The 26,795-nt window shown below is 41.5% G+C and overlaps 1 protein-coding gene across 1 annotated transcript in view; it reads right to left on the reverse strand.

Moving 5' to 3' along the window:
* Positions 1-362: 362 nt before the first annotated feature.
* LOC145346381 (cyclic nucleotide-gated channel beta-3-like) overlaps positions 363-26,795 on the reverse strand; it is a 122,248-nt gene continuing 95,815 nt past the window's right edge. The window contains exons 16-18 of the mRNA XM_080193541.1: positions 13,826-13,972; positions 1,885-2,056; positions 363-389 (exon numbers count right to left, since the gene is read on the reverse strand). Coding sequence (XP_080049667.1) covers positions 363-389; positions 1,885-2,056; positions 13,826-13,972 — 346 coding nt within the window. The remainder of the gene's footprint in view (positions 390-1,884; positions 2,057-13,825; positions 13,973-26,795) is intronic.

The raw sequence follows: 26,795 nt of genomic DNA on the forward strand, positions 1-26,795 counted from the left end.
CTCACAGGGAGGTGTTAGGAATATCTGACTTTATTAATGGTTATACTTTAAACTATCTGTTTAATTCTAATTAATGGAGGATGGAGTTGGGGGTCTAAAAGATCACTTATTAGTTTTTCTATCTGGATTCAAAGCTCATGCAAATCAACATGGAGATGAGCTTTGGGAAGAGAAAAGTAGAAAGCTATATAGTATCTGATTGTGGGTTTTCCAAGGTATCACTGAAGATATCACAAATCATTTTGCAAGAATCTGAGAGAGAAAAAGAGATCATGTAGGCAGAGGCAACCAGTCCTGTGCTTAAAGCAGAGAAAATGCTGACTTTGTTGGTTGCCACACAAAACACAGGTTGCAGCTTACACTCAGGTTGAAGGCAAGTTCATGGGAACCTAAAGTAAAAAGTAAAGTAAAAGTAAAGGTTATATATTAGTCACCAGTAATGCTTACGTTAGCACAGCAACGAAGTTACTGTGAAATTCCTCTTGTCGCCACACTCTGGTGCCTTTTTGGGTCAATGCACCTAACCAGCCCATTTTTGAGACCGCGGGAAGAAATCAGAGCACTTGGAGGAAACCCACACTGACATGGGGAGAACACGCAAACTCCACAGAGACAGTGACACAAGCCAGGAACTGAACCCGGGTCCCTGGCATTATGAGGTAGCAATGCTAACCACTGTGCTACCGTGCTGCCCAGGAGGCTGAAAGATTCACCTAGTTTCAGCTATAGGGAGGCATCTCCAATGTAACACTGACAGTAAGAGTCAGTTCTGGGATTAGAGGTTGCCAGGCTGGGAAAGGAAAAAGAAAGTAAGTCATTTGGAGCTGACAGTTTTGGTGATGACGTGCCAATTTAAGAAAATGTAAAGTATAAGTATGGCAAGAGATTTTCTGTTATGGCGAAAGCTAAATGGGAATTTTGTGTATGTAATTTAGAATATAAATTGCCTGCTGAGTTGCTTAGACTGTGTTGCTTTTTGTTTATTGCAAAAGAAGTCTTAAAACTTGTCATGTGATCCTTTAAATATGTTACTGAAAATTCAAATATATTTTTAAAAGTTACGTGTTGTAACATGTGATACACATTTGTCAGTACTTCCTTCTCATAATAAAGTTATACAGAAGCAATGTTTGGTATCCATATTTCGAATCTACAATAGTAATCTTAAGTACAAGATTTTATATTGGATAAAGCTAAATATTTAAAAAGTAAAAAATACTTTATATTAAAGAATCACTAATAAAAAGCACTATTTATTTCAAAAATAATATTCAGAACCTCACATCACATTTGATTGGTTGACCAAAGAGAACTACTAAAGGTCGTGAATGAAGCCCAGTCCATCACATAAACCTGCCTCCTGTCCATTGACACTGTCTACACTTCCTGTTGCCTCGGAAAAGCAGCCAGCATAATCAAGGACCTCATTCACCCCAGACATATTCTCTTCCGCCTTCTTCCGTCAGGAAAAAGATACAAAAGTCTGAGGACACATAACAGCCGACTTAAGAACAGCTTCTTCCCTGCTGCCATCAGACTTCTGAATAGACCAACTTGCATTAAGTTGATCTTGCTTTATACCCTAGCTATGACTGTAACACTACATTCTGCACTCTCTTTTTTCCTTCTCTATGTACAGTATGCTTGTCTGTATAGCATGCAAGAAACAATACTTTTCACTGTATACCAATACATGTGACAATAATAAATTAAATCAAAACTCACCTCAAAAACTCATCCAACATATTTTCTATGCATAACAGCGTCAAGCACACCTTGTACCTTGCGAATATCCTTAAATAATTTTATACTTCGATTCTTACATATAATGCGATTGATACATCAATAGCCTAGTAAACAGTAACCACAACGGACTCCCATTACCTTGGTTTCAGTTTCCCTGAATTTCTTCAGAAGACTTGATCCTCTTTCTTTTATTGTAGCCAACAGTATATGGAAAAGTTTTGGAGTAGCAGGTCTGTGTGGGATTAGCAGTATTGAGCCTTTAGCGGGATCAATTTTGACTTCATCTTTCTTTTCGTTTGGAAACAATTTTCTGGAGAAAAAAATGAATAGCAAATTTTTGAAAAACATACAACCACTTCAATGTTCCTGAGACTCTAGAACATGCAGGGATCTTACTACTGTGTGTTCTTTGAAGAGTAGGTAGGAATATTTTAAAGTTATTGCAACTGAGCCATTGTAGTCTCTTTTGGATTTGCAGGTTATTTAATGAATATGAAATTCCACTATCCCTGGATTCAATCTGGTGTACAATAAATTATACAATCTGCAATACTCTACATTTAATTCACAGTCCAGCCGGGCAGGATATTTAAATAATTGGAACATCTTATTGCCTCAAAGCTTTCATTTGTTGCTTTTCTTCACGACCAACAAATATATATAATTTTTGAATCGAGTCTTCTATTAGAGTCAATAATTTCTTGTACTTTTTCTTTGGTTGAGCAGTCAGTCATCTGACCACTCGATAATATGTGATTTGGCCACCATCTGTTTTGTAACATGATTTGACGTACAAACTATATAAACACATTGGGCGGGATTCTCCGATCTTGTCCGTGGCCGCACCACTGTGAGAATCTGAATTTGGCATTCCAGCCAAAACTCCATTCACTGTAAGTGGCATTGGAGAATCCCAGCCGTGAACAAGGAAGGAGGTTTTTGGCAATGATAATATTTAAAATTACAATGCCACAAATGCACACTGTGTGAGTGAATAATAGGTGACAGAGGAATTGGGTCCTTAATTATGTTACTGTATTTGGAAATACAGTAACATAATTAACAGCATCTAAATTTGAGTATGATGTTTAGATTCTGTACTTCAACACTTTAATAAATTTAATTTATCTACATATGCGAGATATTACAGTTGGTATCAGATCCACATTCACTGCAAGCAGTAATTTCTTTTAGAACTCACTAAAATATACGCAAGGGGCTGGCAATCTGGTATAATCTTCAAAAAAAGTGCATTATTGCTGCCTAATTAAAGCCATTTTTAAATTTGCAGAATTCTGACTCTTGGCTTTAGAATCAGGGCCAGATCAGTAGAGAGGAGGAAAAGATGAGTACATGTGTGAAATAATTCTTGTGAGAAAAAAACAATTGACCTGAGGTCAAACCCAGGCTGGCTACATGTCTGGAAGGAATGGCCAATGGTAATCTCTGAGCTTCTGGTTTGTGTATGATAACATTCAACATCTTGGTGGAGTTACATTGGGAAGGGCGGGCGGCGGGGGGGGGGGTCAGTTTGTTACTGTGGAAACTGTCTGAGTGATGGACAGATCAGTATGTCAGATGGAAGTTCATCTATGATGGAAAAGGGCATATTTAAAGTCAAATGCATTAGCTTTTCGCTATCCGGCCAAATGCATCACAGTTGTGAAGTGAGCGTATGAAAATTCTTTATAACACAGTCCTTATAACATATTTAGTGATGAAGTATTCATTTAAAACACTCATACTCCTTGTAATTAATTTGTAATGATTAGTTGTATGAAACACTGTTTCTACCATACACCTTATGACTTTTCATGGATATCAATGGTAGCATTACAGAAAGGGTCAATAGTAATAGCATTCAAAAGTATTATTATTCTGACGTAAGGCATATCAATGTGCAATAATAAGAAATTTAATAATAAATGTGTTCCAATTGTATTAACAAAGGTGTAACTTATTGACTTCTTACCCATATTGAATCAATGTGAGCTGTTATCAATAATGCTAACAGTGGGATAGATGTTAATGAACTTTAATTACATCAAAAATGGGTCAGTTTCACCGAGTAATTTATTGGTCAAGTCATATTTTGAATACTGGGAGAAATGTTGAATCTCAATGAATGGTGCATTTTGTGGACTCGGTGATCAGGATGAAAACTTTGAAATTCTCAATCTCAAACTCGTTCCACTTCCAACTGTCCCTGCACCTTACTCCTGCTGGGCTTGTGTCACAGGCATGGCTTCCCCATTGTGCCACCATAAGGGAATTCTCACATGGAAGCCTACCATTCAGGCTCCTACCATTCCCGATCTTCTTCATCAGAGGAATTATCAATCTTCTCAATGTGTCCCAAATGATCTCTCCTCTGAAACACCAGGTTATGCAGGGAATCAACTGATTACAATGATGTGGGACACCCTCTGGGGAGAGTACAGCAGAGCCGCACCTGACCGTTCCAAACATCGGAAGTGCATCTTCTGGATACCAGTGATTTGCTCAGTGATGATCCTTGTGGCACAGTATCCTGTGTTGTATCTTTCCTTTGAGGAACTTTGAGGATGATGCACAGGTGTCATAAGCCACCTCTTCACCAAACCTTTGAATATCTGTGGCTTCTGGGAGTGGCTCAAGGTGTAAGAGTCGTGAGAATTGCCAGAGTACCTAGCACAAACGTGCATGATATGTTTCTGCTGATTGCACAGGAGCTGAATGTTGAGGAAGTCTTTCCTGTTAATGAAATCCAGGGACTTCTGCCATGGAGCTCTCAAAGCAACATGCGTACAATTGATTGCATTGGGAAGCCTGAGATTATTGAAAACCCCAGAAATCTAGCTATCTGGCTGGCTTCATCCATTATGAACTTTATATAATGATAAGCCTTACTGTGGAGGTCACCCATCATCTCTTATATATACTTTGGCTTTGAGGACTGTGAGATGCTGCACTGGATCATATGTGTCCCTGAAATGAGCTGCATGCAAAAAAATTGAGTGCAGTATTAGACTTTAGGGGTGCTAGCAGAGGATCGCCTACCAGACTATGTGGCATTAGAGGTTTTTTTAATTTATTCATGAGACATGGGCATTGCTGGCTGGCCAGCATTTATTACCCATCCCTAGTTGCCTGAGGGCAGTGGAGAGTCAACCACATTGCTGTGGCTCTGGATTCACATGCAGGCCAGGCCAGACCAGATGTGGTTGGCAGATTTCCTTCCCTATAGGACATTAGTGACCTACATGGGTTTTCCAAAAATTGACAATGATTTCATGGTCATCAGTAGATTCTTAATTCCAGATTTACTTTATTGAGTTCAAATTCCATCATTTGCCGCGGTGTGATTTGAACCCATGTTCCTAGAACATTAGCTGAGTTTCTGGATTAATAGTCTAGTGATAATACCATTAGGCCATCACCTCCTGCAGAATGTGGCAGACATGAGCCACCACATCTCTTGACAAACATAGGCAAGTATGGCATTATCTCTCCCACATCTCCAAATAGGAAAGGCATCTTTGATAGACCCTTGATCATGCCAGTTGCCATTGTGAGATGGTCCTCAGCCTCTGGATTCTTCCTGGGGTTCCCTGGATCATGCACTTCAGTCTGGGGGTCCTCTCTAAGCTGTGCTAGACAGCACCAGGCACTACTTCTCCTGCTTAAAGTGAGCACTGCCAGGAAGAAGGCAGCATTGAGCACAGCCTCCATCCTCCAATCCTCCTTATTCCAATGGACAAATGAATTTAAATTGTCTAACTATAGTAGATCTCTCATTCTCAGTCAGAGAATTACTATAATGCCTAATTGCTGCATCTGCGCTACTTGCCTTTTCCTGTTGTAGCCATGTAGCTGAGGTACTCATTCGCAGATTCTTGGTACCTAAGAAGCTTCCCCAACAACCTGACATCTCAATATCATAGAGGATGGAAGAAACTAAAGCACAGCTATGCTATAGCCACCATTATAGAATCACAGAATCTCTACAGTATCGAGTCTGCACCGACAACAATCCCACCCAGGCCCTATTGCTGTAAACCCACATATTTACTCTGACACTGAGGGACAATTTAGCATGGTCAATCAACCTAACTTGCACATCTTTGGACCGTAGGAGAAAACTGGAGCATCCAGAGGAAACCCATGCAGACGCAAAGAGAATGTGCAAACTCCACACAGACAGTCACCCAAGGCCAGAATTGAACCTCGGTCTCTGGCACTGTGAGGCAGCAGTGCTAGCCATTGTGTCACCTAAAGGTACTCAAACAATGCCTGATTTGGATTAGAGTTTATCCCTACCTTACACTTTATAAATGACTGAATGGTGTTTAGCCCCTAACCCATGGACAGTGCGCTTTGCAAGGTCTAATGAGTATTTTGCAGATAAGCAGCAGCTAGGCTCCCTTAATGCCTCTTCCCTTCTCACATTCCTGAAGTTAAAATGCTTAATGAGACCTTTTCTAATGTGAGCCAATTAATCATAGGAACATAAGAACATAGGAATTAGGAGCTGGAGGAGGCCATTCAGCCCATCACTAGGTCTGCTTTCAAGAAAGCTATGGCAATAATCATAGGTGATTTTAATCTAGATCTAGATTTTCGATGTAGATTGGCAAAAATAGCCTGGAATTTGAGTTTAGAGCAGTCTGTTCTAGAACCAACAAGGAAGCAGGTTACTCTGGACGTGGTAAAGAGCAATGAGTTATAATAAAATAAACAAATAAAACCTAGTGTCCCAGTTCACTTTCGCTAGGTCTGCTTTCCCTTATAATTGCCTTTCTTCAGGTTTAAAACACTAGTCTTATACTCACACTTCTCCCCTTCAAACTGAGCATGAAGTTCTATTACGTTATGGTTGATGTTGCCTGGAAGCTCCTTTACTATAAGGTCATTGATTAATCCTGACTCATTGACAAGTCCAGAATAGCCTGCTTACTTGTTGGATCTAGAACATACTGCTCGAAACAAATGTCCCAAATCTATGAACTCATATTCCAGGCTATTTTTGCCAATCTGCATGTAGATTAAGATCACTCATGATTATTGCTACAGCTTTCTTACATGCTCCATTTATATCTTCTTGCATACCCTATCCTACCATGTAACTATTGTTAAGAGGCCTATTGACTACTCCCACAAGCGACCTTTACTTTTTTTTATCTTCACCCAAACTTATTCTACAGCTTGCTCTTTTGAGTCAAGGTAATGTCTCACTACTGTAATAACACTCCCTTAATTTACAGAGCTATTCCATCACCTTGCCCTAGCTTCCTATCTTTTTTTAAAATGTTGAGTATCCTTCAATACTCTGGTCCCAGCCTTGTTCACTCTGCAATCCTCTGTAATGGATATAAATGTATTTTTATCTGTGCAAATAATTCATTTGTTTTGTTATGAATGCTGCAGGCATTCAGATCCAGAGCCTTTGCTTTTTTCTAATTTTTGCCCTCTCTCGCCTTAACTGCTGGTACATTTTGAGTTTATTCTCTTTGGCCCTTCTTGCTTTACTCTGGTTATCATTAACCAAATTACTACTCTGCTCTATTACATTGTTATTTCTCTCTGATTTAATACATCTCCTCTTTCATGACTCCCTTTCCCCACTGTTTAATTTAAAGCCCTCTCTACCTAATTATCTGCCTCACCAAACCTCTGGCTGCAGCTTGGTTCAGATGAAGACTGTGCCAAAGCTTCAGTTTTCCCAGTCCTGGTGTCAGTGCCAACATAATGAGGGCTAGATTTTTCTCTTGCTTGGTTTCGTAAGTGACGATGAGCAACAGCAGAGTTCTGCTAGGTATTCTGGCCTCATCATGACCCAATCATTCTTCCTGAGCCCGGATTCATTAAGCATCTGTAAGGCAAATCAGAAAGACCAAGGCTTGCTCAAGTGGGACATTCAAGCAGAAGAACTTCAATTAAAGGGAAAACTGCACCCAGAGCCTGACAATTCAGATGGTTTAGAAAGCCTCTGGGTGAACCATCATTTGTTTTCAGAGCAGAAAATAAATAAAAGAGGCCAATAATGGGTCCTCCCCTCATTGCTGTCTCAGTATCCCCACCTCTGCCCAGTCTTACCTTGGGTCAGTGCTGCTGCCATAAGAAGGCAGTGAAAGGAGATAATCATTGACTTCAGGAAGTGTAATGGAGGGCATGCCCCTGTATACATAAACAGGGATGAAGTGGAAATGGTCCAGAACTTCATGTTTCTAGGTGTCCAGATCAACCTGTCCTGGTCTCTACATGAGCACGCTATAGTTAAGAAAGCTGACCAATGCCTCTACTTTCTCAGGAGGCTAAGGACATTTGGCATGTCCGCTACAACTCACCAATTTCACAGATGCACCTTAGAAAGCATTCTTTCTACTTATATCACAGCTTGGTATGGCTCCTGCTCTGACCAAGACCGTAAAAAATTACAAAGAGTTGTAAACAAAGCTCAGTTCATCACACAAACCAGCCTCCCATCCATTAACTTTGTATACATTTCCTGCTGCCTCGGAAAAGCAACCAGCATAATCAAAGCACCCCAGACATACTCTCTTCCACCTTCTTCTGTTGGGAAAAAGATACAAAAACCTGAGGATATGTACCAACCAACTCAAGAATAGCTTCTTCCCTGCTACCATCAGACTTTTGAATAGACCTACCTTGCATTAAGTTGATCTTTCTCTACACCCTAGCTATGACTGTAACACTAAATGCTACATTCTCTCCTTTGCTTTTCCATTTATGGTATGCTTTGTCTGTATAGCACACAAGAAACAATATGTGCCACTGTATGTTAATACATGTGACAATAATAAATCAAATCAAATCAATCAACTATTTTGTATAACCCCACCCTGCTCACCATCATTCAATTTGGAGGGATGGTTAAGAGGTGGAAGGCCAAGCTCTCTGCAGATGGTGGACAGGAATTTTTCTCTAATCATAAAAGCAAATTACTGTAGATGCTGGAATCTGAAACCAAAAGAGAAAATGCTGGAAAATGTCAGCAGGCCTGGCAGCACTCAGCTTTGACAAATGGTCATCTGGACTCAAAACGTCAGTTCTTTTTTCTCTTTACAGATGTTGCTGGACCTACTGAGATTTTCCAGCATCATGTTTGGGAAAATGAATCTGCCTGCCAATCTTTACTGCTGTATAACTACCCTATCACTTACCATGCCTAGTGCAGGCATGATGATGCTACAAATTTTAAAGCAACTTTTTAAAAAGTGGACAGCAAAAGCTGTTTAAGATGGCTATTGCATTGCATGTGACTTGCAATATTCAGCTCTAGTGTTGAAACCTAAGAACATATGAACAATCACACTCACTTGTCAAATTCACACATCCCTTTGTTACAGGTGAACCATCAACAGAAAGAAGCAAAACATACCTGCTGACTCATCTTTCTGCTTCACGGGCAATAGAGACATTGAAACTCAATAGGTGTTAGATGAATATGAAATGAATCACACTGACCTTTCATTGTATTGTGAACAAAAGACCTTGGCTGTCTGAAACTCACAGGGTGTGAACAGCCACTACACAGGATATTCACTGAGATGACACACCACTGTATTCGGAAAACAACTTTGGACTTATAATTGGTCATATGACTAATGCAGCCACATTTATTACCTGCATTTAAATATAAATGCAGAAATTGTTCTGAGACATACTCCATTAGAAATTATCCAGCCAGCTGTAAGATAGCGATCAAGCCAAGGTGATATACAGCTAAACCTTAAAAAATGGAAGGCAGTCTCTTTCCCTCCCAACCTGTTCCAACTGCATGTTCACCTGAGAGCTGGCCTCCTAACAATTCAACTCACAGATTGCTGAGAATTCTTTGTTCTTACAAGACTTCCACTCCAGCTAAAGCATCAATACATCTAAGAAACTGTAGGCCTGCTACAAAAGAGATTGAAATAATTCCAGATTATAATTGTATTTTTTCCTTCATTTGTATCTATTCTTTGTGTATGTGATAGTCTGTGTGAAATGTCACATTTAAACCTCTAAGGTAAGTTGTTGATAAATAATTTTTTGTATTTTTGAATTCATAGAAAATTCATGTACATTGAACTTTGAGGGCAAGAAAACCTCACATCGTAAGACATCTTGATTATGAAAACAATACATTCTATCTATGACACCTGCAGTAGTTCTATTGCACAAGAAAATCCAGCTCCCAGTATCTCCATCATTCAATCTCCATAAAAGTATATCTTTTTATTTTCAGTCTCACAACTTCTTTAACTGTTCTTCTACTTTTTACGTATCCATAAGATATTTTACTATTTCTCTTTGTTTATTTATTAGTGTCACAAGTATGCTTATATTAACACTGCAATGAAGTTACTGTGAAAATCCCCTAGTCGCCACACTCAGGCGTCTGTTTGGGTACACTGAGGAAGAATTCAGCATAGCCAATGCACCTAATCAGCATGTCCTTTTTTCTCTCAATGTTATTCTTTTAGCATTTTTGATGCCCTTTGTTTACATTCTATGGCTGGAATTCTCTGGCCTTGCACGCCCATTACCGTTGCCGCAAGAATGGAGAATTTGGCACTCAGCCAAATCTCCATTCACTGCAGCATCTCTGGAGAATCCCAGCTGTAGGCAAGGTTGGAGATTTCCGGCCTATATTTTATCCACTGTATATTAACAAAGAACAAAGAACAACCCAGCACGGGAAACAGGCCCTTCGGCCCAACGAGCCCGCGCCGCCGCAACACCCTACACCTATTCTACCCTGCGTATCTACAAATAGAACCCCTGACTTAGCCAGATTCAGGGGAGAATAGTGTCAATTTGGTAAAACCAATCAGCCTAAGAGCACATCTTTGGGGTGTGGGAGGAAACCGGAGCGCCCGGAGGAAACCCACGCAACCACAGGGAGAATGCACAAACTCCCACAGACACAGGCCCAAATCCATGTATCTGCACAGCTAGCAGTGCTAGTCACTGAGCTGTTGCGGCGCCCGTCTACCGGTCCAGGATCAAGCACACACACCGACACGAAGTACTAGGCCACTCCCGGAACCTCCAGGAGCAGCCCACGCACGACCCACCGTGTGCATGCCCCTCGTTTGACAACGAGGTGGACCTCCACCTGCGGAGTGAAAAGACAAAAACGTTAATCACAAGCCTGCCTTTCCGGTGTCTCCCGAGGTTCTAACCCTTATTCAATAACCCCTACCATAACCCTCCATCCTCGTTTCACTCATGTGCCTATCTAACTGAACCTTAAACGAGTCCAACGTTCCCGCCTCCACCACCCCACTCGGTAGCGCGTTCCATACCCCCACAACTCTCTGCGTAAAGAACCTTCCTCTCATATCCAAATTATACCTCTCCCCCCTCACCCTTAAATCATGTCCTCTTGTATTCGTAACCAATCTAGGGAGCAATCTCTCACTATTAACCCTGTCTATTCCCTTCAGTATCTTATATACCTCTATCATGTCACCCCTCAATCTCCGTCTTTCCAAAGAGAACAGTCCCAGTTTCTCCAACCTTTCCTCGTAACCCAACCCCTCCATGCCAGGCAACATCCTGGTAAACCTCCTCTGCACCCTTTCCAGAGCCTCCACGTCCTTCCGGTAGTAAGGTGACCAGAACTGGACGCAGTACTCCAAATGCGGTCTAACCAACGTCCTATAAAACTGAAGCATTAGACGGCAGCTTTTAAACTCTATACCTCTTCCTATAAAGGCTAGCATTCCATAAGCCTTCCTGACAACATTCTCCACTTGTGTCACAACCTTCATGGATTTGTGAACCTGCACTCCCAGGTCCCTCTGTGTTTCTATACTCCTAATTTGTCTACCTTTAATCACATAGCTCCTCTCTACATTATTCCTTCCAAAATGCATCACCTCGCATTTGTCAGGATTAAATTCCATCTGCCACCTATCTGCCCAATGCACCAACCTATCTATATCCTGTTGTATCACCTGACAATCCACTTCAGTACCTGCCAACCCTGCCATCTTGGTGTCATCAGCAAACTTGCTGATCACACCACCTACGCTCTCTTCCAAGTCATTTATGTAGACTACAAAGAGGAGAGGTCCCAGTACCGAGCCCTGCGGCACACCACTGGTCACTGGCCTCCAGCTGGACAAAGTCCCCTCCACAACTACCCTCTATCTCCTATTGCCCAGCCAGTTCTCAATATTGTTAGCTCCAAGTTTGTCATGTTCTCTTTGTAAGTCCTATTTTAATTCAAACATCTAAGAACTCTTTTTTTATTCTAACAATGTGCTGTTTGAACTTTCCCATTATTTGTATATTGGATTTACTAACATCTTTTTATATTTTCAGTTTATCTGGACTAGTTGACATCTTGTCACTTTGAAATTTACTTTTTTCAGTCAGGTACCTTTATCTGCCCTTCTTTTCTATTTTAAGTTGAACCCACTAAGTTAAAGTGGCTGTTTCTCAAGTGTTTCCCTACCCTTACGTGACCTTGTTTGCAGCATTTCATTCCTTAGAACTCGTTGAACTAAAAGCATGTAATGATAGAGAAATTCTTTATAATTTCAGCAGAGTCATGGAGTCATAGGGATTTACAGCATTGAAATAGGCCCTTCAGCCCAACTTGTTCATGCCGCTCTTTTTTTTAAATCACTAAGCTAATCCCAATTACATTTGGCCCATACCCCTCTATACGCATCTTCCCATGTAACCGTCAAAGAGTTTTTTATGAGACAAAATTGTACCTGTCTCGATTACTACATCTGGTAGCTTGTTTTAGACACTCACCATCCTCTGTATGAAAAAAATGCCCCTCTGGACCCTATTGTATCTCTCCCCTCTCACCTTAAACTTATGCCCTCTAATTTTAGACTCCACTACCTTTGGGAAAAGATGTTGACTATCTAATTGATCTATGCCCCTAATTATTTTATAGATCTTTATAAGATCACCCCTAAGCCTCCTTTGCTCTCGGAGAAAGAGTTCCAGTCAAGCACCCCTGCCTCTCCTTATAACTTAAACCATCAAGTCCTATTAGCATCCTAGTAAATCTTTTCTGCACTCTTTCTAATTTAATAATATCAAGGGAGATTCTAAGGTGTCAGTGCAAAATATAACTAAGGAAGAAGAAGGTCAAAGTGACACTTGGGATGTTAAATATAAAAACAGTCCTGCAATACTGCATTCAGCCAGAATAGGTAAATAGGGAAATTTATGTTTTAACATACAGGCACTGGCTTGAACTGGAAGGTTCTATTTTGCTGGTATTTCAACCCTTCTACAACCTGATGTTGGACTCCAATTTGGTAACACTACAACAATCTTGCTTGGAAGTAGGATGCAAATCATGTGGAATGGGATCTGACCCCCTCCCTCATCCTTCTCCACCCCCCACCCACAGTATCTTCTGATGGAAATGGCCTGCTATTAGTCAATGGTGGTATCTCGCAGTCAACATTGCTTGCACCCTCTGCAGCCAGGGAACCCACAGTGGGGGATCACTGTTGGCTGGCCTGGACGATTCCACCCATGGAATTAGATTCAGATGATGTGAAGAGATGACATGCAAATGATTAAAAAGTTACCAAAGAAGCAAAGAAATAAAGGCAGATTAACTTTTGAGGAGATGTCATGATTATTGGGACAGATAGTAGTGGTCTTTAAAATGCATATCTATCACATGTGTCAGGAAAGAAAGCTCTATTCGTGCCAACTTGGACCATGCTTACTAATGAATAAGCCTCATATGTAACAATATAAATGATATTAAGCAAGATAGAAGAGTTAAGACGCCAATTACAAACACAGCAAGTCACTTGGTCACATGTAGCTTTGTGTATCTGTTGTCTAAAACACGCCTGTGACTTGGCCATAAAAAAAAATTAAATGGATGATTTCTTGTCTGCTTTAGACTTATAAATGCATATTTACTGTTCCATTTAAACTTGGTAATGAAAAGTGAGCTGTGTTACCAATGACTCTGAAGGGGTCATCCCCCCAAACATGGGAACATGGATGAACCTACATCTAGATATGTAAGTGGTGTTCTGTTCGTCCAGTTATATAATTCATAACACAAATGATCCTATTTTAGGTATTCTTTACTTACTTGGCCTTGTTTTTAAGAATTTTCTGGGAATCTGGATAATTCAGCAGAATTTCATTCAGAGTCTTTTTGTTCAAAATAAACAGGTTTGTAAATCCAGAGGCAATTACATTGGCAGTGCGTCGATTCCCTCCAACTCCTGCCAGAAGACTGCAACAATAAGAGAACCTAATCAGTTCCAACTTTGTGCTTCATTCATCACTTGTGCATTTGTACTGGATAAATAAACTGTTTATTTTATCAAGCAAATCAAATGTAATGGATTAAAGCATAGAATGGCTGCAGTCACACACAAATAACTGACAGCCACTGCTTTGTAGTAGAGGGAAACAGTTTTGATAGACTTGTGCAGAACTTTCAACACTAGAATATGCATTTGTGTGTAAAGCATAGAATCCCTACAATGCAGAAGGAGGCCATTAAGCCCGTCCAGTCTGCACTGAACCTAGACATCTTTGGACACTAAGCGACAATTTAGCATGGCCAATCCACTTAACCTGCGCATCTGTGGACTGTGGGAGGACACTGGAGCACCCGAAGGAAACTCACGCAGACCTGGGGAGGATGTACAAACTCCACTCAGACGGTCAACCAGGACAGGTCTTTGGTGCTGTGAGGCAGCAGTGCTAACCACTGTGCCACTGTGCTGCCCATGAATAAGTAACCAATCCAGATTAAAAATTAATATCACTGAATTAATGCAAAGATGCTAATGCAAGATGATGCAAGATCATCAAGAGTCCATGGAGACAGTGACTAAAACAACCTATTTGTAATGGGGCACAGGTACAGGGAATGACTAGTTTGATCAGGTGAGCTTTTTTCTATGGATTAAAGTAACACTGATTAATATAGTTATTTAGGAGGAAAACAGAGCTATTGATAACTCAGATAGACCAAAAGGGGATAAATTCAGATGGTTAGCTAAATGCTCAAATTACAACTATTTCAGATGCACTTACTGCACAAAGGAAAATTAATTTCCTTAACCTGCCAAATAATTACTGCCATCAGTGCTATTGGGTTGTGTGAGGTGCAACTGAAGGTTCAATGTTCACTTCTGGCAGGAGTCATGCAGGTTGAAGTTGAGGCAGAAGGTAGAAAGTCCAGCCCTCTCCAGTGCGCAGCCCTCTGCAGTGTGCAGTCATCTGCAGTGCGCAGACCTCTGCAGTGTCCAGCCCTCTGCAGGGTGCAGTCATCTGCAGTGCGCAGACCTCTGCAGTGTCCAGCCCTCTGCAATATCGCTAAAATTCCTATACCTCTTTACTCATTTATATGATTGGCAGAACATCTTTTTGGTTTGACAGCAGTATTCTGATGGTAATGAATAACACTCAAGCTGAACCTACATAGTAATAACGTGAAACATTTTGAGATAGCGTGCGCTTCCAGGGTAACCTGGGGTAGGCCAGACACTTTACAGAACCTAAACAGATGATCTTAGGCCTGCCTTTGTGTTGCAGGATGACTTTGATGTGCATTATTTCAGCATCAAGCTTGCATCATGATCAAGTGGCTCGGGCTCCATTTACAAGGTTGGCAATAAGACCAATCTGATAGCATGTGGAACTGTAAGAATTCCAATGCATGTGTTGACCGGTGAAGGTAGGCTTGCGGTAGACGGTGGTGTCAAGTTCCTTGAGTATTGTTGGAGATATAAATGTAAATTGTTTCATCACACTCCGGAATTATGACATGTAGATGATGAAAGGTAGTCAGGAATTGAGTCAACATTTACAAAGTCACCCAGGCTCCGAGTTGCTCTTGTCGCCATAATACTTATGTGGAGTTTCAAGTCAAGTTTCTGGTCAACAGCCTTAGGTATTGATGGTCGGTGACTCGGTGATGGTAACAAATGTGCTGAGCAATATTTACCAATGTCAGCAGGAAATGTACAATTTATGTTTGAAATTAAAGCAATACTATGCAACCTGGGATCCTTCGTACTCTATGATGGAAGCTGTAAATGCCCACTGATGTTGGCAGAACAGGTGAGAAGTGGCACTGTTTAGATTCAGCAATCTTAAATGTTTAGGCAAAATATCAAATATAACTTTGCCAGATTTATCTAATTTGCAAAATTCAATCACTGTAAGGAGTTATTGTAGTAGTAGTTGTAGTAAATACAGGCAGTCCTTGACTTTACAATGTTTAAGTTATGACAAACGGCACTTAAAACATTTATAAATTGACACCCCATTTTGACTTTACAACATTGGCTTTGACTTTATGTTGCCATACCAGCATATTCATATGTTCTGCACTCCCTAACTGTATGACTGGACAGGTCAAACTACCTTAATTAGGTTGGCAACAAGTGTCTTAGTTTGTTAAATTTTTTTGGCACAACTGCCAGGATTTTAATACATTGATATACTAATGTGACATTTAAAATGTGCTCATGCTTGCAGACATTCAAGGTTAAACAGGCAACTGACAGTGATCGAATGGCTTCATTATACCCCCCACACACTAACCAAGGAACTTGTGCTAAGGTGTGCAAGCATCAACAGTCACCTCAGCAACTTGACAAGGCAAAAACTGAGAGAATTTAACACCGCCTGGTGTCCCATGACTGACATCTGGCCTTGGTTCAGGAACCAATCCCCCACCTAAGACTTTGTTCCATAAGAAAATTGCTTCTGACCTTTAACGTTTTCACTTACAACCTGGTTTTTAGGAACCAGTTGTGTTGTAAGTTCAAAGATTACTTATATGAATACACTAACTGAATGTTACAAATATACATAAAGCCACAATCATACATTCTGAACAGTTTAACAGATGAAGTTTATAAGTTTGTTGGGAATGGAGCCAGATTTCATAGAAATCATACAGTACAGAAAGAAGCCATTCGGCCCATTGAGTCTGCACTGACCGCAATCAACCTAGGCCCTACCCCCATATCCTTACATATTTTACCCACTAATCCCTCTGACCTACACATCTCGGGACGCTAAGGGCAATTTTTTTTTAAGCATGGCCAATCAACCTAACCCGCACATCTTTGGACTGTGGGAGGAAACCGGAGCACCTGGAGGAAACCCACGCAGACACGAGGAGAATGTGCAAACTCCACACATACAGTGACCCAAGCTGGGAATCGAACCCAGGTCCCTGGAGCTATGAAGCAGTAGTGCTGCCCAACTTCAGGGTTTAAATGCATTCATTAATAAATATTTTTGAGTGTTAGCACACATTAAATCAATTACTGGAGCTGCAAATGGAATCTATTGCAAAGAGATATTCTTTGTACCTAATAGAGTTGGTTCCATCATTTATAGAACATAGAACATAGAACATAGAACATTACAGCGCAGAACAGGCCCTTCGGCCCACGATGTTGCGCCGACCAGTTAAAAAAAACAACAATGACCCACTAACCTAAACCAATCCCTTTTCGTCCATAAACCTATCCACAGACCTCTTAAACGCCCCCAAACTAGGCGCATTTACAACTGCAGCAGGCAGGGCATTCCAATCCCTCACCACCCTCTGGGTAAAGAACCTACCCCTGACATCTGTCCTATAACTACCCCCCCTTAGTTTAAAGCCATGCCCCCTCGTGCTAGATTTTTCCATCAGAGGAAAAAGGCTATCACTATCCACCCTATCTAAACCTCTAATCATCTTATATGTTTCAATAAGATCCCCTCTTAGCCGCCTTCTTTCCAGCGAAAACAACCCCAAATCCCTCAGCCTCTCCTCATAGGATCTCCCCTCCATACCAGGCAACATCCTGGTAAACCTCCTCTGCACCCTCTCCAAAGCCTCCACATCCTTCCTGTAATGTGGGGACCAGAACTGCACACAATACTCCAAGTGCGGCCGCACCAGAGTTGTGTACAGTTGCAACATAACGCTACGACTCCTAAATTCAATCCCCCTACCAATAAACGCCAAGATACTGTATGCCTTCTTAACAACCTTATCTACTTGATTCCCAACTTTCAGGGATCTATGTACACATACACCTAGATCCCTCTGCTCCTCCACACTATTCAAAGTCTTCCCGTTAGCCCTATACTCAACACATCTGTTATTCCTACCAAAGTGAATTACCTCACATTTCTCTGCATTAAACTCCATCCGCCACCTCTCGGCCCAGCTCTGCAACCTGTCTAAGTCTTCCTGCAAACTATGACACCCTTCCTCACTATCTACCACACCTCCGACTTTGGTGTCATCAGCAAATTTACTGATCCACCCAACTATACCCTCATCCAGGTCATTAATAAAAATCACAAACAGCAGTGGCCCCAACACAGATCCCTGAGGCACACCACTTGTAACCGAACTCCATGATGAATATTTACCGTCAACCACTACCCTCTGTCTCCTATCCGCTAGCCAATTCCTAATCCAGTTCCCCAGATCACCCCCAATCCCATACATCTGCATTTTGTGCAGAAGCCTACCATGGTGAACCTTATCAAACGCCTTACTAAAATCCATATACACCACGTCCACTGCCTTACCCCCATCCACCTCTTTGGTCACTTTCTCAAAAAACTCAATAAGGTTAGTAAGGCACGACCTACCCGCCACAAAACCATGCTGACTATCTCCAATCAACTCATTACTCTCCAAATAACTATAAATCCTATCCCTAATAATTTTTTCCAAAACCTTGCCCACAACAGAAGTGAGACTCACCGGTCTATAATTCCCGGGGAAGTCTCTGTTCCCCTTCTTAAACAATGGGACAACATTCGCTAACCTCCAATCATCTGGTACTATACCAGAGGCCAACGACGACCTGAAGATCAGAGCCAGAGGCTCTGCAATCACTTCTCTTGCCTCCCAGAGAATCCTGGGGTAAATCCCATCCGGACCAGGGGACTTATCTATTTTCAGACCCTCCAGAATATCCAGCACATCCTCCTTATCAACTGTAACACTGTCAATTCTACTCCCCTGCAACCCAGTGTCCTCCTCAGCTATATCCATGTCCCCCTGCGTGAACAATATAGACTATAGTAGTGAACAATATAGACTATAGTAGTGGACAGTGCCTTATAGATTATTCCAAAGATCTTCAATCTAAGTAAGCCTGAAAAGATGTGCATTAATAATGTGTTTGAATTCAAAATTGTGCTTATATAATTCACCTTAATGTTTCATAGTATTATAGAATCCATACAGTGCAGGAGGATGTCATTCAGCCCATTGAGCCTGAATCAACAACAATCCCACCCAGATTCTATTCCCAAAGCCCCACGTATTTACCCTGCTAATCTCCCTGGTACTAAGGGGCAATTTAGCACGGCTAATCAATCTAACCCACACATCTTCGACAGTGGGAGGAAATTGGAACACCCGGAAGAAGCCCACGCAGATGCGGGGAGAATGTGCTAACTCCACACAGATACCACCAAAGGCTGGAATAGAACCCTGGTCCCAGGCGCCGTGAGGCAGCAGTGCTAACCATTGTGCCACCATGCTGCAATAACCATTCATTAATCTGAGCATCAATCTGAATTGTTCCATCTAATACATAGTAAAAATTTAATAATATAACAACAGTTAAGGTTTGAGAAATATATATTGGTGGAAAAAAAAACTGTTTGCCTTGCACCACTTCAAGTTGTGCGATGTAGGCTTATCCCTGGGAATTCCGTGAGAACAGTCAGTGCCACAACCTGTGTGGCCTGCATGGGTTACCTAATTGGAGAACACTGTGCAAGTCACGCAGACAGTGATATGCCCGTACGAAATCAGTGTAGCCTGATCTGTACCTCTGAAGCAGTGAATTTTTTTAATCTATTAGTGTCAAAAGTAGTCTTACACCAACACTGCAATGAAGTTACTGTGAAAATCCCCTATGTGTGAAATTGGTTTGCATTCTCTTGACTTTAGAATATTGAAGTTAACTGGTGTTTAAAATGATTAAAGGATTTGATGTGCTGGATTTAAAGAAGCTATTTCCTCTGGTGTGGAGAAACTGCAGTGCGTTTTGTGCTTTATCTTACATCAATCTCAGCCAGTCTTGAGCAATTCATTTCACTCCATATTCAGGCTTGTGCTGATAAGTGGCAAATAACAATTGAACCATCAAATGCCAGGCAATGGCCATCACAAACAAAAGAAAATCTAATCCACCTCCCCTTGACGTTCAATGGCATTACCATTGCTGTATTCCACACCATCAACATCTTTTGGGTTACCATTGACCAGAGCTTAACTGGACTAGCCATATACATACCGTGACTACAAGAGCTGGTCAGAGGTTGGAAATTCTGCGTGAATAATTCACCTTCTGAATCACCAAAGTTCGTCCACCATCTAGAAGGCACAAATCAGCTGTGTGATGAAATACTATTCAGTTGCTCACTGAATGCAGATCCAAACACTCAAGAAATTCTCCAGTTTTTAGGACAAAGCAGTCGTTGCACCACCTTAAGCATTTGGCATCTACACCACCAATACACGATGGCTGTAGTGCGTACCCTCTGCGGTGAATTGTAAGGCCTCCGTTCACAACACCGATTAAATAAGCAATCTCTACCACCTTGAAAAGCCAGGGCATCAGATGCATAGAAAGACAACCACCTGCAGGTTCTCCAAGTCACACATCAGTCTGACTTGGAAATACATTGCAACTTTCCTCACTGTTCCTGGGTCAAAAACCTGGAACTCCCTCCATGATGGCACTATGGCTGTACCTACACCACATGGATGGCAATGGTTCAAGAAAGTAGCTCAACTTCACAATGGCAGTTAGGGAAGGGCAATAAATGTTGGCAAGGCCAATGAAATTTATAGATACATCTCATATAAAAAACCTCTTTGCTTGTCTACCTCTATTTCTTTAAGACCATGCTTAAAATCCACCATATAACTAACACTTTTTGTCATTACTGACTTTGCCTTTTCGGACACAGCACTGATTAATTTTGTCTGACTATGATTCTGTGTAGAACCTTGAGTCATTTTTCTGTTAAGAGACGTCAGGGTGGCACAGTGGTTATCAGTGCTGTCTCATAGCGCCAGGGACCCCTCAGATTCCCAGCTTGGGTCACTGTCTGTGACCATTGTTGCACATTCTCCCCATGTCTGCGTGGGTTTCCTCCAGGTGCTCCGGTTTCCTCCCACAGTCTGAAAGATGCGCAGGTTAGGTGCATTGACCCTAACAGGCGCTGGAGTGTAGCGACTAGGGGAATCTCACAGTAACTTCATTGCAGTGTTAATGTAAGCCTTACTTGTGACTAATAAATAAATTTCAAACTTTAAATGCAAACTGTTACTTCCAAGATCATTGTGGGCAAGATTTTAAGCTCCCTGCTGATGACTTTGGAGGTGGGGGTTCTGCAAAATCCAGTGGGGGGGCCCTGCATGTCATCTGGCTTGATTTTACAGGGTGCACTACATGTGTCAGGTGGCCCGTACAGCCTTGAACCTAATAATGGCTTGAAATGGCCACTTGAGAGCTTCATCCTCCTTTCGCCCCCTCTTTCCCTTCCTCCCTGGTATTTAGCCCATGGTGACAGGAAGCCTTACAGCTATGGCTGCACGCTACCAGGAAAGGTAGCGGGCATGACCTCCTTTGTGGGCTCCTGGGGTGCATCAAATGACCTCCTTCCAGGTCACTTACCCCTCCTTAACCGTCCCCCGGGTTCTTGAACCCAGCACCCCCAATCCCCTTGCTCCCCCTGACTGAGCACGGATTTGCTTGGCCTCCTGAGCATGCTGGGACTGCCCGGCAGCACTTTAAGGCTGAACTTCCTTCAGAAACAAGGGTGTAAGTTAAAGCAATTAATACTGCTTCAAGAGTTAAATTGCTGTAGGGGAGATGCCACCTATCCCCAACTTTTTAGTCAAGGAGTTGGGCATGACGACTGCAGACCTCGCTAAAATCCAATCCTAAGATTACCTTGCTTTTAGTTAGGGTAGGGTGGGATATGCATTGTCTTGCAATAGGCATCACAGTTAGGTGGGACTGACTTGATGAACCAGTAGATCTTTTCCTGTTTGCCATTGTTCATATTCAGAAGATATCAGTCTACTCTGCCCCTGACAGAAATAGTTATTTCCTTACCAGCACCCAAAGTTAAAAACCAAAAGTTTACAGTAATTCAACTAAAGACTTAAATTGACTTACGAGTATAAATGGAACTCTACACATTTCATGAGTTTTATCCTATTTAAGAGGGAGACAAGCAGTTCCGAGCTGTACTTTGAACAATACTTTAAAAAGTGAAAAATCCTCCAAGATTTAATATCCCCCTTATCCAGTAGCAGTTAATAGAGGATTACCTTTACTGGTTTGTGAAGCAGGGCATGAATTATATCTAGACCTGGCAATGGATCTATTACTGAAGCTGAAAATCTGTCTGGCTCATACGTTGTACCACTGGAATCCTGCCAGCAGCTAGCATTCCCTCCTTTGAATTGCCTAAAGCGGCTAAATTACATTTTAGTTTTATGAACAAGTTTAAAAATTATATCGATTACAGATTACAAAGACTGGAATCTTGATGCAACTCACTTCTTATCAAATGTTATGATAATAAGATTGTAATGGAGCTAAGATCTCAAGCTATATTCTTATAAAATGTATTGATATTTATATATATCATTATGGTTAGTTCCTAAATTAAAAAAAAACTGGACAAAGACTTTAAAATGACTGAAGCAATGTCTAACCGCGACTTTCAAACAAAAAGGAACATTCTGGCAGTATCAAGGAAGCTGATGCCTCGTTATTTCTGAAGATTTACTAATGGCCCTGTGACATTCAGAAGCCAACTTCAAAAGAAATCATACAAAGACCCTTTACATGCCCTCAGCCAGGTGTTATGATATGGCAGGTAAAATTCCTGCAATTAAATAGATATTACAGGCCTGAGTGCTGGAGAATGTGTGGGAGGACTGTTTGCCTAATAGAGCTGCACAGGCGTAATGCCCCGAAGAATGCCCCAATGGGTGGTGCAGCAGAGCAGGCCGAGACTCTTGCTACTAAAACCTATGCACTGGAGGACGTGACACTATGAGTGTCTGAGATGACCAAACTCCCAGAAAACTTCCAGATTTCTGTCCTTTCAGGAACATTGCTCCCCTATCAGTCCCAAAATATGAGCAACTCTGTTGTACTGCCTGGGACACAGGAATCATCCAGAGGGAAACTTAAACCTAACCACAAGTCACCCTGCAAATCAGAGTGATCAATAGAGTGAGAGGAGGATCTGTATTATTGCCCTCCATAAAGTCCACCTAGACCGTGAGCTTGTTTCAGGTCCTGCTACAATCACAATTGTACCTAAACTACCTGTAGCAGGAATTGCTTTCCTCCTTTGATTTGATTTTTATTTATTATTATCACATTTTTTAACATGCAGTGAGAAGTATTGTTTCTTGTGCTCTACACAAACAAAACATACCGTTACTGGAGAAGGAAACGAGAGAGTGCAGAATGTAGTGTTACAGTCATAGCTAGGATGTAGAGAAAGATCAACTTAATGCAAGGAAAGTCCATTTAAAAGTCTGACAGCAGCAAGGAAGAAGCTGTTTTGAGTTGTTTGGTACTGTCGGTTGGCTGACAGAAGGTACTATCCAGCGAAAGAGGCCAACACCAACCAACAGAAATCTGTCAAGGTCCAAAAAAGTGAAACTGTCCCTGAGGAATGCTATACTTCATTACTGGAGAAATTCAACACAGAGAGGTAAGGATATTATGCTTCAGTTATACAGGGTATTTGTGAAACCACAACTTGAATATAGTTTTCAGTTTTGTCTCCTTATTTAAGGAAGAATGTAAATGCTTTGGAGGCGATTCAGAGGAGATTTACTAGATTGATATCGTGAATGAGGGTGCTGTCTTATGAGGATAGATTGGATAGACAGGACTTGTTTCCATTGGAACTTAGAAGATTCACAGAACCACAGAAATGTTACAATGCAGAAGATGGCTATTTGGTCCATTATATTTGCAAAGGCTCTCTAAACAATTATAACTTGGTACAATTCTCCTAACTTTTCCCTGTACTTTGACATGTTGTGTCTATTCAAATAATCATCTAATGCCCTTTTAAATGCCTCGATTGAACCTGCTTCCTCCACTGTTCCAGGCAGCACATTCCAGACCTGAACCACTTGCTGTTTGAAAAAGCGTTTTTCCCACATTGCATTTGCTTCTTTTGCAAATCACTTTCTCGATCCTTTTAAGAGCAGGAACCATTTCTCCTTATTTATTCTGTTCAAACCACTCATGGTTTTGAACACTTCTTTCAAATCTCCTCTTACCACTGCCTCTTCAAGGAGAACAGTCCCAACCTCTCCAATCAATCCTCATAACTGAAGTTTCTCACCCCAGAACCAATCTTGTAAACCTTTTCTATACTCTCTCCATTGGATTCACATCCTTCCTAAAGTGTAGCCTCCTTGCCCTTGTACTCTATGCTCCTATTCATAATGTCAATGATACTGTATGCTTTATAAACCATGTTCTCCACCTGCCCTGCCACTTTTAATGACTTATGCACATACACACCCAGGTTGGACAAGCGGAGCACTGAAACCAAGGGTTTACTTACGCTTGATCCCCACCAGAGGAAAGTTCAGAACACTACCTCTGAATAGACTCGACAGATGAAGTTTGAATCTGCCCAAGTCACATAAATCTTACAAATCCCAGAACCAGGCAAAGTCCTTGCTGATACTCTGATCCATGTTTAAACTTCAAAAGGGAAATGCAGCAAAGAACTGCCATTGCCCCTGCCTGAAATGTCAGTGTGAAAGAGGGAATGTGTATATACTTTCTCATTTCATATTCTTCCTTCCAACAGCCATCTAAAACAAACTAAAATGAAATAGAATTTATTTTTCCAAGGCAGTGTGGGGTTTATTGGAGCTAAGACCTCACAATATATTTTCTATGATATACATAATCACTACTTCCTAAAATTTTAAAACTGGATAAAGACTTTAAAGTGTCAAGCCATGACTATCTGTGACTTTCAAACAAAAGGAACTTTCTGGCAGTCAGAGTTCTAATTACTCTGTAAGTTTCAGAAACCAACTTAAATGGGAGCAATACAAATGCACTTTACATTTCCTAAGCTAGGCCTGGCCAATGGAGACCACGGGTGGAATTTTCCCAGCCCGCCCATCACAGGAATCGTAGTGTGGGGGGGCAGACCATGTAAAGGTCTGTTGACCTCAGATGGGATTTTCCAATCTTGGGGCGATTGCAGTCTGAAATTCCTGCCCTGCGTGTCCACTAGGACAAAGTACTCTGCAACCTCCTTTGAAGTCCTTAGTGATTGGAACACTAACAATCCCAATCCCAAAAATCCAGACAAAGGGACATACAGAGTTGGGGGGGTCACATTTTTCTCTTAGCTGGGACAACCCATTACACTGTCTTGTTGTACTGCCAATCAGTCTGCCATCTTCCACCTAGCATGGAGGAGTCAGAACAAGGTTTCAATCCAGGTGAATGCCTTATTCCCATCTACTCTCATTCTATTAGGACTTCTGGATTTTTGTCCCATTGTCTCCAGGGCTAATTCTTCTCATGTGCCTATTCCTTTGTGGATCCTCATCACTACTGGAAGTGTGAATAATTTAGCATCAGTCTTCAGCCTGCTAATTCTGTGAAAGAACACACTGTTACACTGTTGGACTTTGATTCTGGACTTTGGATTCTTGTGAAACAATGATTTGCTTTTTCTCCCCTCTGTGGTTGGTCTTTTTCCTTTTCTCTTTTCTCTCTATCCTACCTTTAATGTATGAATGAAAAAGGGGCCATGTTTGCTCATTTAAGGCAAAGATGAGGATGTTTTCACTCAGGATTGTGCGTCTCTTGAACTCTCTCCCTCAAAAAGCAGTGGAAGCAAAACCTCTAAACTTTTTGAAGATAGAGCTAGATAGACAATTGATTAACAAGTGGGTGAATGGTTATCTGGGGTCGGCAGGAATGTGGGGTTGAGGTTTCAATCAGGCTCGAAGGGCTCAGTAGGCTACTTCCATTCCTTATTTGTGTGTTTGTATGTTTAACCTATCTAAGAGTTTGTTGTGAAATTATTCATAGAAATTGGATCACACCAAATTGGATCACTGCCAAAGTACCAACCTGGCAGTGCCAGGGTGCCCAGTGGGCAGTGCCTGGACACCAGGCTGGAGGTATTGCCCAAGAGGCAACCCTCTTGCCCCCAACCTCTTGGGGGGGGGGGAGGTACTCAATGGCCTCCACTTCTCCTGGTGAAGCCATAACATCTGGTCCTCATTAATGGGGACCATGAGTGATCCTCGCAGAAAGAGCCTTCTCCATTGAGGTCATAGAGGCAAGTGAGTCTGAAGTGAATTCTGTCCCAGGCTCATTAATTCTATGTAAATGAAGATTTAAATGTATTTACATAAAACATTCTGCTTCATGCCCATTCCGGGTGTAAGGCTGAATGTACCCGATATGTGGTGCCGGTAAGATTGCAAGAGATGGGAAATTGGGCATGAAACTGATTTCTCGGTTCTCTTGCGATCTTACTGGCTGGCCAGCTGGGCACAATGGTAAGATTGCCTCCTGCTCCCCACCCTCCCGTCCTTGTGTCCTCTTCATAAGTTACTCTCCTATCTATCTTTGGGTCATCAGCAAATCTAGCAACCATACAATTTGTCCTTTGATCCAGGTCATTGATATAAGTTGTAAATTGTTGAGATTACAGCACTGAGCTCTGTGCATCTTCACCAGTTACAGCTTGTCAACCTGAAAATTCCCCATTTATCCCTATTCTTTGTTTCTTATTTGCTAATCAATCCTCTATCCTTGCTAATACTCTCTACACAATGAGCTCTTATTTTGTGTAGGAATCTTTGCTGTGACACCTTATAAAAGGCCCTCTAGGAATCCAAGTATACCACATCTGCAGGTTACCCTTTATCCACATTGCTTGGTGCTTCAAGAAACACTAATATATTAATGAAACATGACTTCCCTTTAATGAAACAATGTTGACTATGCCTAACTGCATTGAAA

The sequence above is a fragment of the Carcharhinus amblyrhynchos genome, chromosome 8 (genome assembly GCF_965287045.1).
Source record: "Carcharhinus amblyrhynchos chromosome 8, sCarAmb.v2.hapA, whole genome shotgun sequence".
Taxonomy (NCBI): domain Eukaryota; kingdom Metazoa; phylum Chordata; class Chondrichthyes; order Carcharhiniformes; family Carcharhinidae; genus Carcharhinus; species Carcharhinus amblyrhynchos.